Source organism: Phyllobates terribilis, unplaced genomic scaffold (genome assembly GCF_046119375.1).
Source record: "Phyllobates terribilis strain yellow unplaced genomic scaffold, ASM4611937v1 Scaffold_2__4_contigs__length_985480577, whole genome shotgun sequence".
Lineage (NCBI taxonomy): Eukaryota > Metazoa > Chordata > Amphibia > Anura > Dendrobatidae > Phyllobates > Phyllobates terribilis.
Genome location: NW_027362762.1, coordinates 654,589,395 through 654,603,026, shown reverse-complemented (window position 1 = coordinate 654,603,026; position 13,632 = coordinate 654,589,395). Strand labels below are relative to the sequence as shown.

Here is a 13,632-nt window from a genome sequence, read left to right as displayed (position 1 = left end):
GTCCCACAGACATTGAATGGAGAGGCGCCATTCAGTCTCTGATTACAGTGAAGAACAGGGATCCCAAGCACCGGTGTTTGGTAAAGGTCTAATCTCATCTCTGGGAAGGAGAAGGGTTTTGTTCTTTTTACATTTCCAGGTGTGGAAAACCCCCTTGAATAACTGGTTAAAAAAAAAAAAAAAACCTCTATAAATAATGGAAATGACCAAGTAAAAAAAAATGTCCATTAAATACATCTACAAGCTCTAAAAAAAGAGGCTTCTGATTCTTCCTATAAGTTCATTCCAGGTGCCAGATGTAGGTAAATGTTCTAAATGTCCACATCTGTACACTAAATAAAAGATTTTATTTTGTGGGGAGCTTTTGTACCTACAAAGCCTCTAATTTTACATGGAACCAGTCTCAAAACCTGCATGTTTATAGATGCCAGAGGAAATACATTTCTACACATGTAAAAGAATAAAATCTTAATAATCAGTACGGGATGGTGAAGTTAAAGGTTTCAACAAAGCTAGGCTGTCCTTTTAATAGATATTTTTCCTATAAAAATTATTGCCATACAGTTTTCCTGCCGAGAGTCTAATTAATTCTTGTTCCATACACAAAGGGAAATGCTGGGTGACAAATGGGTGCAAGGCTTGAAAGCTGCCAGGTCTGCAAAACATTTTCTACTTCAATTTAGAAGCAATTTTGCAGTAAATCATCAAGCTAAACTTGGGATCTCAGATTTCATAGGACAGTAAAACCTTGTAAAGTCGCGAATGGCAAAAATAAATTAATGCGATGTCCCTTTAACATACCGTGGTTTTGTGTTTGGTTTTTTACATTGCAGATTATGCTTTACATTTGATAAAATAAGACATTACGGTGTACTGGAGTTTCATTAAAAGGCATTTATAGTTCTAAAAAAAAACATGAGACAATGTGAACTGAGGTCTAAGATGGCAGACATACAAGAAACAGAGGCATGTTCACACTAGCAAAAAAGAAGCAAGACAAAAATATATCTCATACCCTACCATAATTATATATAAATGTAAAGCAAAATTGCATAATAAATATAGGGTACTTAGTGAACTATTTTTGATCAAAAAAAAAGTATACAAGCCGTCCCACCAGCGGCAAGGTGACCCTAAATTGGGACGGTACCTATACTGCCTATATTAAAAACCTTACTGTATATCAAAGTTGAAGTAATGCATATAAAAGGGTAGACAAATAGGACCGGGTCCCAACTCCAGACCACCTAGGCCCGTGGTAAGCTACATATATACCAATCAGCTCAACAAAGGGCATGCCACACCCTTAAATTGCACAGAATGCAAACAAGTCAAAAAAACAGACAATGTGAACTGAGGTCTAAGATGGCAGACATACAAGAAACAGAGGCATGTTCACACTAGCAAAAAAGAAGCAAGACAAAAATATATCTCATACCCTACCATAATTATATATAAATGTAAAGCAAAATTGCATAATAAATATAGGGTACTTAGTGAACTATTTTTGATCAAAAAAAAGTATACAAGCCGTCACACCAGCGGCAAGGTGACCCTAAATTGGGACGGTACCTATACTGCCTATATTAAAAACCTTACTGTATATCAAAGTTGAAGTAATGCATATAAAAGGGTAGACAAATAGGACCGGGTCCCAACTTCAGACCACCTAGGCCCGTGGTAAGCTACATATATACCAATCAGCTCAACAAAGGGCATGCCACACCCTTAAATTGCACAGAATGCAAACAAGTCAAAAAACCAGACAATGTAAACTGAGGTCTAAGATGGCAGACATACAAGAAACAGAGGCATGTTCACACTAGCAAAAAAGAAGCAAGACAAAAATATATCTCATACCCTACCATAATTATATATAAATGTAAAGCAAAATTGCATAATAAATATAGGGTACTTCGTGAACTATTTTTGATCAAAAAAAAGTATACAAGCCGTCCCACCAGCGGCAAGGTGACCCTAAATTGGGACGGTACCTATACTGCCTATATTAAAAACCTTACTGTATATCAAAGTTGAAGTAATGCATATAAAAGGGTAGACAAATAGGACCGGGTCCCAACTCCAGACCACCTAGGCCCGTGGTAAGCTACATATATACCAATCAGCTCAACAAAGGGCATGCCACACCCTTAAATTGCACAGAATGCAAACAAGTCAAAAAACCAGACAATGTGAACTGAGGTCTAAGATGGCAGACATACAAGAAACAGAGGCATGTTCACACTAGCAAAAAAGAAGCAAGACAAAAATATATCTCATACCCTACCATAATTATATATAAATGTAAAGCAAAATTGCATAATAAATATAGGGTACTTATATTTATTATGCAATTTTGCTTTACATTTATATATAATTATGGTAGGGTATGAGATATATTTTTGTCTTGCTTCTTTTTTGCTAAAAAAAAACATGAAATATTTTCTGGTTATTGGTAGTGCTGAACTTTTTCTTATAAATTCATATACTGAATGACATATTGATTAAACACTGCCAATAAAGCTTTATAGCCTGAGAAACATGGTCAATTCTAAGCAGTTTCTCTTGGGATACCATGTACAGACACATTACTAGAGAAAAGCCAAGATTAGAAAGCGGTTCACTGATTAAATCAGGTTTGTGTGTTAGCGTATGTGCACACTAAGTATTTACAGCAGATTTTTCTGCAACAAAAATCAAAACGCTGGCAGGAAAACGAGTAAAATACACACATTTTTTGCCAATTTTTACTTAAAAGAGGTTGTCCACTACTTTTTCATTGATGACTTATCCTTAGGATCGGTCATCAATGTCTGATAGGCTGGGATCCGGAACCCAGCACCACTGATCAGCTGTTATCTGTGTCGGCGACCACTGACCGGAAGTACTCACTGGCGGAGTTGGCAGTCCTCTGATAGTGGCCGCCGCAGGGTACTGCACATCCACCTCCTATAGATTTGAATAGATGGCGGATGCGTAGTACTAAGCATCGGTCACTACCAGAAGACTGCCAGTTCCGCAAGCGAGTACTTCTGGCCGGTAGCCGCCGCCACTGATAACAGCTGATCGGCGAGGGTGCTGGGCAGGGCTGTGGAGTTGGTAAGCCAAACCTCCGACTCCTCAATTTCCATGACACCGACTGCAACTCCCTCATACATCGCTCATGTTTAAATGATAAATTTACTGTAGCACAGATTCATCTCAGCTAAAAGTCTAGACCCTTAGATCCTTAGATCAGGAATAGGACAGACAATTATAGGACATTTCAGAACGTTCCCAAATTATTATGAAAAAATATTCCCCACAAACTGCATTGAACTACTGTACCCAATTTATTATATATTTTAGGAGTCTGAGTTGGTCCATTTTATACCGACTCCACAGCCCTGGTGCTGGGTCCCGGCCGATCAGACATTGATGACGTATCCTAAGGATAGGTCATCAATGAAAAAGTAGTGGACAACCTCTTTAATTTGCATGGTTGAAAAAACACTGCAAAAACTCTGAAAAGAATTGACAAGCTGTAAAGCTCAAAAAACACTTTCATAGCTTCATGGTTTTTAAAGTTCTAAGTAGACAAATCCATTGAGTTCAACCTATACCCCAACATGTTGATCCAGAGAAAGGCAAAAAACCCATGGGACAGATGCTAATTGCCCCATATTAGGTGAAAAATTTCTTCCCGACTCCACAAACAGAAATCAGACTAGTTCCCTGGATCAACGTTCCATCACAATCTCGTACCCATAACTTGTAATATTATTTTTAAGATTGGCATTCCGGCTCTCCTTGAACTGTGTTAGTGAATCCGCAAGGAAAAAAACAAGCCGCATTATGCATGAGATTTCAGAATTCTAATTCAATTTACTGGTAAAGTGTTTTTTACCCTTGAAAAAGTGCAGAAAAAAAGCGGCAAAAACGAAGCATAACAACAAGCCTTTAAATGCATTTTTTACATATCACTAGCTGTATTAAAAAGAAAAAAAGAAAAAGAATAGAAATATTGAAATTTCCACATGGCCACTGCATTTTTTGGTTTCAGGAAACAACACAAGTACTTAGCCACAATGGTCAGGTTCCAACTATCTTTTCTATTGACTTTGTACAAAAATTATTGTGAAGCGAGAGGGCATAAGGTCAGCTATGACATCGCCTATTGTGATTGGTGGATCCTGTGTGATCCGCTGTGTATAGAGGTGTTACCCCTCATTGTAACCCTGTCTCTGTTGATAGGCAGCCTTGCTGTAAACCATCCCTGAAAGGCCTGGAAGTAAAAGTCTAAAAGAAGCTCTATTGGCCAGTGTGAAAATGACAAGATTACTAATTTTATTTATTTTTAATAAAGATTGTGATTAAAAAAACAAAGAACACTGCCTTTTTTTTTAATTTAAATACATGCAACACAAAAACCCGATTTAAACAATAGGTAATTTTCTTGTGCTGCCTTCCCTTAAACCCCAAAAGCTCATTTTTGTTCATATAAAACACTGCAGCCGGTAAGAATAAAGTCTAATAGGAATCAATGGCGTCTGACAGCTGGATTTTGCAATGTCTATGAGAAAACAGTTCCTTATCCACAGATGAACACAAGGAATTGTGCAGTTTACACAGGGCTATATTTAAACCATGTACTTATTTAAAGCATGAAATGTCAACTATTGTTTCTATTAAATACCTACAGTCATAGTGTATTTGGTACCCATAAATTAAAGTGTACCACTTGCAGCATATCCTATTAAACGTATTAATGGCTTGTGTTGGAAGTAAAGGTCACCTTATTAAGAGTTATTTGGGATTTGTTAATCATTTTGAGTAAGGCAACCCACTGCAAGGGAAAGCAGCTCATAGAAATAGTTAAAAATCAGTATAAGTTACACAAACACCCTACACATTGCACACAAGAGAAGCCTCGATTAAATGGTTTCGGCATTCTTAAAAAGGAGACAGTGGCACCAATTTTCTAGCTGCTGAATTTTTTTTTAAATGGTTTAGAATGGTATAAAACAAGAAAGCAATTCTCACCCTCACCTATCTCCCACTCCACACCGATCTCTTCATCCAAAGCCCATCTCAATCACTAGCTGACCCTAGTAGCCGGCGACTGGATGAGTTGGTGATATCCAACGTGTTAGATGGGACAAAAGCAAAGACCACAGGGAGCCCAGTAAGAGTCAGAATAGGTGCCATGGAGGGATCGGTGAGGGTGGATATTGATTCATGTATTTTATATTAGTATTAGCACTTTTAAAGAATATTTTTGTCCATTGGATAAGAAAAACAATGTCTATCCTAAAGTCAAGGTCCTCGAGAACCCGTTTAAAGTGAATGGATCATTATTAACATTTTTAATATATTTCTTTTATCACTATTTTGAGAGCAGGATTTATCCATCTGGACTCCATTTTAGTTGTGTCTATGTGCATCTCCTCCTTTGTAAAATGGAAGCTGACAGTGTATGTTTAGCTTAGGAGTCACAGGCATTTCTTTGTATATGTTCTAATGCCAGAATGTATGTAAAGATAAGATGAGCCCATTATATTGCTACAATGTATGTCCAAGAAATGCCTATATAAAGAGTGTCCATGATGTAATAAACAGAGTTCAGCTTTGATACATAAACATGTCAACGTGGCTCTTTCCCAGTACGTACTTGGATTTTGCAATTTAATTTGGAACATGCACATCGTCTCAGAACGTCCCACACTATCAACCAGGGCTGTGGAGTCGGGGTCGTGGAGTCAGAGCCCATTTTGGTGGAGTCAGTATAAAATGGACCGACTCCAACTCCTAAAATATATAATAAATTGGGTACAGTAGTTCAATGCAGTTTGTGGGGAATATTTTTTCATAAGAATTTGGGAAAGTTATGAAATGTCCTATAAATGTCTGTCCTATTCCTGATCTAAGGGTCTAGACTTTTAGCTGAGATGAATCTGTGCAACTGTAAATTTATCACTTAAACATGAGCCATGTATGAGGGAGTCGGAGTCGTGGAGTCGGTGTCATGCAAATTGAGGAGTCGGAGGTTTGGCTTTCCGACTTCACAGCCCGGCTATCAACATTTACAAAAATTCCAAACCTTTGCAATTTTTATAATGGCCACCATGCCTAATATTAGACTCATATCTCCAGGTCTATACAGAAGACTTTTCAGCAGTCTCGTTATCATCACAGGATGACAATGAACAGTACTTGCTGTATAAAAATAGTATTCACCATTCACAGTAGGAAATGGTCACAGCTCACCTCCTTCCCCTCCCTTCACAATAACCCCTGCCCAGGTTAGAGCATGAGCAGACAAAAACTTCTAATGAGGCTCATCTCCATTTGGCTGCTGAAAAGAATAGGAAATACAAGTCTAATATTAGACTCGGACCAGTGAAAATCGCTTCTGATTTACTTTGCAATAGTTTTTATTTACACATTTATGTGATGTATTACTTATTTTATTATTTCCGAGTGGAAAAAAGAACCTCGAGCTGTAACTTTGTAAATTCCTTTCATAAAGTGGCCTTTACCAAGGACAAAGGTAGCACAATGATAACATAAGATTATTCCGAACCTTAGTATTATCAGTATTACAGGTATTTTGATATTTGCTCCCGACAGATATATATGCATCTAATGATATATGAATTCTGGTGTGATACACAGCAAAATAAGAATGAAATCTTGCTAGTAAACTACAGGTCAGATAGTGAACATTAGCATAGTGGCGCTGTATCAAGCCAGTGTTACTCCACCTGCTTATGAAGTCATGCTACCACTGACTTGTAATAATTAGTGGATACACATTTTCATTACTCATCACAGCATGGACACAGCGTGCAATTTCTCTCTCATATCTCCATCGCAAATTGGGGTTAATCTGCAGTGTCCTATCATAGTTCCTTTCCTAATGTATAATTAGGACTCACCAGTGTAGTAGTGGTGCTGTGCCTGTCTCACAATCTAGATCTCGCTTTTTTAGGAACAATTAGAGTATATAAGAGGACATCATCGGTCTCCTAATGAAATGACATTGTGACTCCATATGACAGATTACAGATTGTAACGGAATCAGGACTTTGGCTTAGCAAATTCCTCAGCAATTCCATTACCACAACTGTTTAAAATACAGCTGGGAATCACTATTCGCCTTTGCTCTGAGGCTTATTCCACAGTGTTTGGGTAATCTTCTGACTAGTTTTATCATTGCCAGAAGCAAAGAAAGAAGACACCTGTAATAACTGTACAGTTATATAAGGCCAATGATAATCGACCAAAATTCAAGCTCGTGCCCAATTACTGCCAAATGTAGATACGCCAAGACGACATGCAAGAAAATCGCTCCTTTGTTGGCTGATTGGATCTTTTAAGTTGAGCATAAAGCCATCATTTGTCAGCAGCACATCCTCTTGTGTTAAAGGGTATCTGTCAATAAGATCAACCCTCCTAAGCATGTAGATAGGCATGTAGGTCCTAGGAAGCTGAATAAAATGATACTCTGATATCCAGGGCTGTGGTGTCGGAGTCGGTATAAAAAGGACTGACTCCAACTCCTAAAATGTATAATAAATTGGGTACAGTAGTTCAATGCAGTTTGTGGGGAATATTATTTCATAAGAATTTGGGAAAGTTCTGAAATGTCCTATAAATGTCTGTCCTATTTCTGATCTAAGGGTCTAGACTTTTAGCTGAGATGAATCTGTGCTACAGTAAATGTATCACTTAAACATGAGCCATGTATGAGGGAGTCATGGAGTCAGAGTCGGTGTCATGGAAATTGAGGAGTCGGAGGTTTGGCTTACCGACTCTACAGCCCTGCTGATATCTGCCATCCGATGTCTTATTCCAGAGAATCCACATTTTTCTTATATGTAAATGAGGACTATGGGCCAGACACTGATCTGCATGAAACTAAGCCTTCAGAGATACTGCAGGGTATGAGAGCATACACATTGTCAGTGTGCGCAGGTGCATTCACATCCCTCTGCTGCGTGTAGAGGCCACTCGTAGCACACAGGATCATAAAGCAGCGGGCAGCCGATTCTGACAGAGAGAGATGAGAATGCACACACACACTGTCACTGTATGTGCACACGCTCTCATCTCCCTCTCCATGGTGTAGCAGCTGCTCACTGCAAACAGGATCATACAGCCGTGGGTGACCAATGCTGACAGAAGAAGGAGGTAAGTATGACATTGTGTGCAATCTCATCTTCCTCTAATGTCAGCATTGGCCACACACTGCTTTATGAGCTTGTATGTAGCGAGCAGCCGCTGCACACAGCAGAGGGATGAGAACACACTGACAGTGTGTGTGGACTCGGACCTGCAGTGTCAGTGTGTGCAGGTCGGGGGAATTAGATCAGGCAGGACTCCAAATCCAGTGTTGTCAATCACCATAAGGGGAGGTGTGTAAGATGGTAATTGAGGGGCAGAATGGTGCACTGAGCCCTTGGCCAAAGGTGTACTGAAGCTCCTCATTTACATTAATTATGCAAAGTTCATTGAAATAACAATGCTTATTCAATTTGGATACAATGGTAGAATAGCCATTTTAGGCTCGATTGTCATAACAATCATAGCCACAGACACAAAACTATCCCCATTGACCATTTCTAGAATTTGACTGGACATCTGAGAAAACATGCACTTACCATTTGTTAGGGGGGCTGAGAACTCGGCTCCTCCTTCTTTCTTGAACAATGCAAACATGTCTTGTTGAGGAAGCTGATTTGCGGAAACAAGAACTTTCTGTAATTTTATTCGTCCTTCGAGAAGCTGATCCCAAATGGCTGGGAAAAAAAAAATGGAATTAATACACTTATTATATAATGCCAAATACTAACCAAATCCAGTTTGTGACTTATAAGTATTAGATTATCTAGAAAAAGAACAAACTTTTGTGCTAGAAAGAATAGCCTATACTTCTGAAGACACATCTAGGCACACACATACTAACTTTAAAGATGGAAAAACGATGAATTCAGATGTTCAGGAGATGCTGAGAACATGATCTGCTCTTAGATTTCTAACACTGTTTCCATGAATTCTATATCTGCACAGACTATTGAATTTATACAGCTGCACAGTAGTTGAAAAACTCAAAAGTCTACCACCCCCCTTTTTTTTTCTATTCTCTAACAAAATTGGTGAAGAAAGGTTGAATGTGATGGACCTAGGTATTTTTTCAACCTGTGTAACTATCTAAATATAATATATATGTTTTTAATGTTTTTTTTCAATAAAATGTGAATTTTAATATATATTTTTTTCTTGAGATTGCTGCATTCCTCTCTTCGACAAGTACTCCACCCAGTGACCATGCATGCATCCCTCAACAAATTTGTGGATCCAGCAGCTACACCAGACCGTGTGAGAGCTGATATAAATCAACTCCCTCCCATTAAAAATAAGCAATTAAAAAAAAAATTAAAATAGACATTTCATATTGTCATGCCAGTAAATGTCCGATCTATTAAAATAAGATTAATTAACCCAAAAACACTTTATATCAAAAAATGTACAAACTGCACTTTTTAGGGCACAATATGGCCATAAAAAAAGCCCTCACATAGCTCTATTGATAGAAAAATAAAAATATTACGCATCTCAGAAAATGACAAAAAAAAAATGTTTTGGCAACACAAACTTTTGAAATTTTTTCACCATTTAAGTGAGAAAAAAAATCCACCGGATGAGCCACTTTCCAAAGGGATTGCATGAAAATAAAAGGGGTATTACTCCCAATGTGAAGTCTACTACTAGATCGGAGTATTGTACCCATCTCTTGTTTTTATACAATTACTGGAAAGACGTCTTTCACTGAAGACTGTCTTCAAAAACCAAGTACCACACAAGGTATTCCCCAGCTTTTACAGTAAAGAAGTCATTTTGCTGGCTTGTCCTGTACGTCTAACAGTACAGTGTAGATACAGATACAGGCTGGAGCAGCCCATATTCCTTAGCTACATTGCTAACAGAGGTCGGGTCATCCTTCTAGACGGCACCGCTACATCTCTCCTGAGCACATCATTGGCGAATGAATGGATGTATTTTCTTACTAGCACTTTTAGGACACTTGTCATGTCTTACAGGCCTGCAGATTGTGAGAATACTTTTGTTTGTAAATTGATGATGAATAAATGGTGGACTGTGAGAGCACTTTATGTATCCTGACTCCATCTTGGATATTCTAAGTAAATCTTCTGCTTTCTGAAATGCAGTTTGAGCCAGTATGTGTGTGTGTGACATAAGGAGTCTTTGGAATGTCTTTATCTAAAGAGAAAATATAGGAAAGTAGAAGAAAACGAAACCTAAGTGAGACACACCTAGACTGTTCTTATGGGTGTAGACAGAATTACCTTTAGCCAATGAGATGTATGGATGCTAATGTCAGCACATATTTAGAGATAAGCTGAGCCAATTATATTGTTACCATCTATGACTATTAACAAGCTACTGTATATAAGTGACCGATTGTGTAATAAAGTCAGATCTGCCCTGATGCTCAATGTATCAGACGTGGTTCTTCCGTGCACGTATTTGAATTTTACTATTTAATTTGAAACAGGCATAACGTCTCAGAATGTCCCACATTACGTGGGGACGACAGGACTAATGGTCACTGGACAACATATAGGGGAACGTTATGAATCTTCACCAACACATGCAAAAGTTCAGCATATGTAACAGATTTTTCCACTGCAAAAAACACCAAGTTGGCAGGAAAAACATTTTTTGTTTTTATTGCGTGCGTTATTACCTGCAGTTTTTTTTCTATTCATTTTAATGAGTGAAAAACGCTGCAAAAATGCTGAAAGAATTGACATGTCAGATACTCAGATTGGTTAAAAAGTGCACGCCTCTTAATGAATCCGATGCATCTGAAAAGTGGTGCACGCCTCGCACAAATCTTAATCATCATCATCATTAGACAATCTGTGGTATCACATGCTTGGTCCAGCTTTGCCCATTTTGAGGATCTGGCCAAAACTGGTGTGGGAACACCAAAAGCTGCAACATGTTTGCAAACATTTTGCAACTTTTCAAAGGGATCCAAGCTAGAATTCTAACAATCACTTTGATGAATCGGGCCATAATCTTTTATAAGTCTCTACGTTGATAAATGCCAACTATTAGGGTAGATGCACATGACTGTTTTCTCTCCATCCGGAAAAAAAGATCAGATTATGCTGATCAGAGGTGGATCAGTTTTTCTCAGATGTGGAGAGGATAAAAAAAAGTTTCTCCATTCTGTCAGTTTGTGAAAATCAGACTGCAATCAGGTTGAGGTTTTCCACAGACCCAAAGACTAACATCGCCGATTTTGAAATGACACTCTGATCAAAATCGAATATGTCGCTGAGGGAAACAAAATAATCGGACATGTACACAGCCCCACAGAATAACATGGGTAACGAGTGCTCTCTGTGAAAACCACGTATAGCACTCGTCCGATGTAATCAGTCGTGTGCACGGGCCCTTGGAATGGGACATTTTAATCGATTCTCCCCAATTCTATCGGTCACAATAGTGGTCTGTGGCTGCTGGAATGGGGGAGGGGGTACCGCCTCTTACCTGACAACATCCATGTGGCATGCCACAACGACATAACATGCTGGTTAATCAAAGGAAGAGCAGCGGACGCCATCAGGTAAGACGTGCGTATAACTTCGTACCAACTACTGATTATGCATATGGCACGTTATTTACATTTAATCTGTTTCTTCACCCTGCATGTACATCCCTCTCGGCTCCGCTTCCAGCAGTTTTTATGTGTGTGATTTTAATAAATGTTTCTTTTTATATTTAATAAAAGATTAGATTTTTGTGTAACGCTTTGGCTTGAGTACTTACCTGTCTTCAATACTAGATTCCATGTGTTATTTTGATAACTGAACTGTACATAAATATAAGTTATTTGTAGTTAGCTTGGTATCATGTACACTGTTGACTTATGAATTACTAAAATAAAAAGGCATCTATGATATCATAAAGGTTAAAGGGATTATTCAGGAGTTAAAAATTTTTTTCGATGGGGTTAACTAGCTAAGAACTTACCGGCCAACTACTTGCCTGTTCTGCCCCGAGACTATCTGTTCCAGCTCAGAGGGATTCAGGGACCGTTCCGGCCGGCGATATTATGTAGATGGGGAGAGAAGGATTGGCTCTATCTGCTCTGTGTAGGTGGCATCACTGCTGATGTCAAGATAGCCAGCTCTCCGCTGCGAGGAGCCAGCTGTCTATCAGCATGACATCGGCAGTGCCGCCCTGATGACAGAGCAGACTGGAAGAAAAATAGCTGCTCTGTTGATATGCGGTCAAATGAAGACAGACAATCTGCCTGAGCTGGAACACATCATCGAATGGCAAAACAAGCAGGTAGTTAGCAACTACCTACTGGTAAGTCCTTAGCCTAATCACAGGGAAAATCCCTTTATCTTGTAGTCTGGTATATGCAAGATTGCGAATGCAAGAACAAGATTGACTCCTTACACTGAAGACAAAGTCTGTATCTTCAGTAGTGTATAAAACACATGGGGCGGACTCAATTTTTTGAAACCTGTGCAGCCATACAAGAGCCTAAGAGGCACCAGGTTCCACCTCTAAAGCAGATGGAATTGGATGGGAAAGCGCCCATATACTGTTCTTGCACGAGGACCCTCTTCTGTCTATGTCTGCTCCTGATAAAATGTTACGTTTTTAATTACTTCAGGACTTATGATGACATTCATCCTCAAAAGGGGAAAGGGATGGTGGTGTTGGGTTCATGTGATCTCCTACAGCTTCAAAAGACAGTCACATCTGGGCAATAGCCAAAATTAGAATTCACATAATTAAAGAGAGTGCGTCTGAACCATGGGGCGGTGCATTATGTATAGTGAGCCAGCAGGATTACTTGTCAAACCTGCCGGGATGTGTTGGCTGCAGAAAATTAATGATTTAATTCTTTAAAACAATTACCTCCCAAAGACACCTTCAAACGAACTAATAAAAAGGATTACCTTTTGAGTAACTCACATTTTCATCTATTATCTTGATCCTTACCAAAACCTTTAACTTACACAATATTATGCAGTAGAATTTAAGACAGCTTAGTCCATGCAATGTTCATCACGTACGGCAGGTACTTTAGGAGGAGAATAAATCAGCTACATTTTAACAATACAACTTAAGGAGACACTTCATTGTACTTGAAGAAAAAGGCAACACAAACTTGTGGAGACATATGGCAAAAAGCCCAGTTTCTGGACATCAGCCATTTTATACAAGGTCAGAGACACTTGAGGCTGCAACAACATGAAAACTACAAATCTTAATAACCTTCAATACTTACATGTTCATTCTAAAGCAAAAAAGGCTTTTCACTATAGATTTTATTTTTCGCAAAGTAACATGCATTTTCCCAAAGATTGAGTATGCTCCCATATCGTCTTTGTTCCGCTACCAGAGCTGCAAAATTTTTGTAGGCGAAGCTGCTTAAGAAAAAGCCACTTCAAGGTTTCTGAACCCTGAAGCTGTTAAAAGCAGTAACAAAAGACTGAACATGTGCACAGCAATATTGTTGTTTTTACATTGCTGTGCAGTATGTTCGTCTTTAGCTGCGGTTCGGCAGCGTTTTTTAAGGCAGATTGCACCTGAAAT

General features: G+C 38.7%; 1 protein-coding gene across 2 annotated transcripts in view; it reads right to left on the bottom strand.

Annotated features, from left to right (window-relative positions):
* AATF (apoptosis antagonizing transcription factor) overlaps positions 1-13,632 on the bottom strand; it is a 162,571-nt gene that overhangs the window by 115,571 nt on the left and 33,368 nt on the right. For both annotated transcript variants that reach the window (XM_073666701.1, XM_073666702.1), the window contains exon 4: positions 8,643-8,780. In XM_073666701.1, coding sequence (XP_073522802.1) covers positions 8,643-8,780 — 138 coding nt within the window. The remainder of the gene's footprint in view (positions 1-8,642; positions 8,781-13,632) is intronic.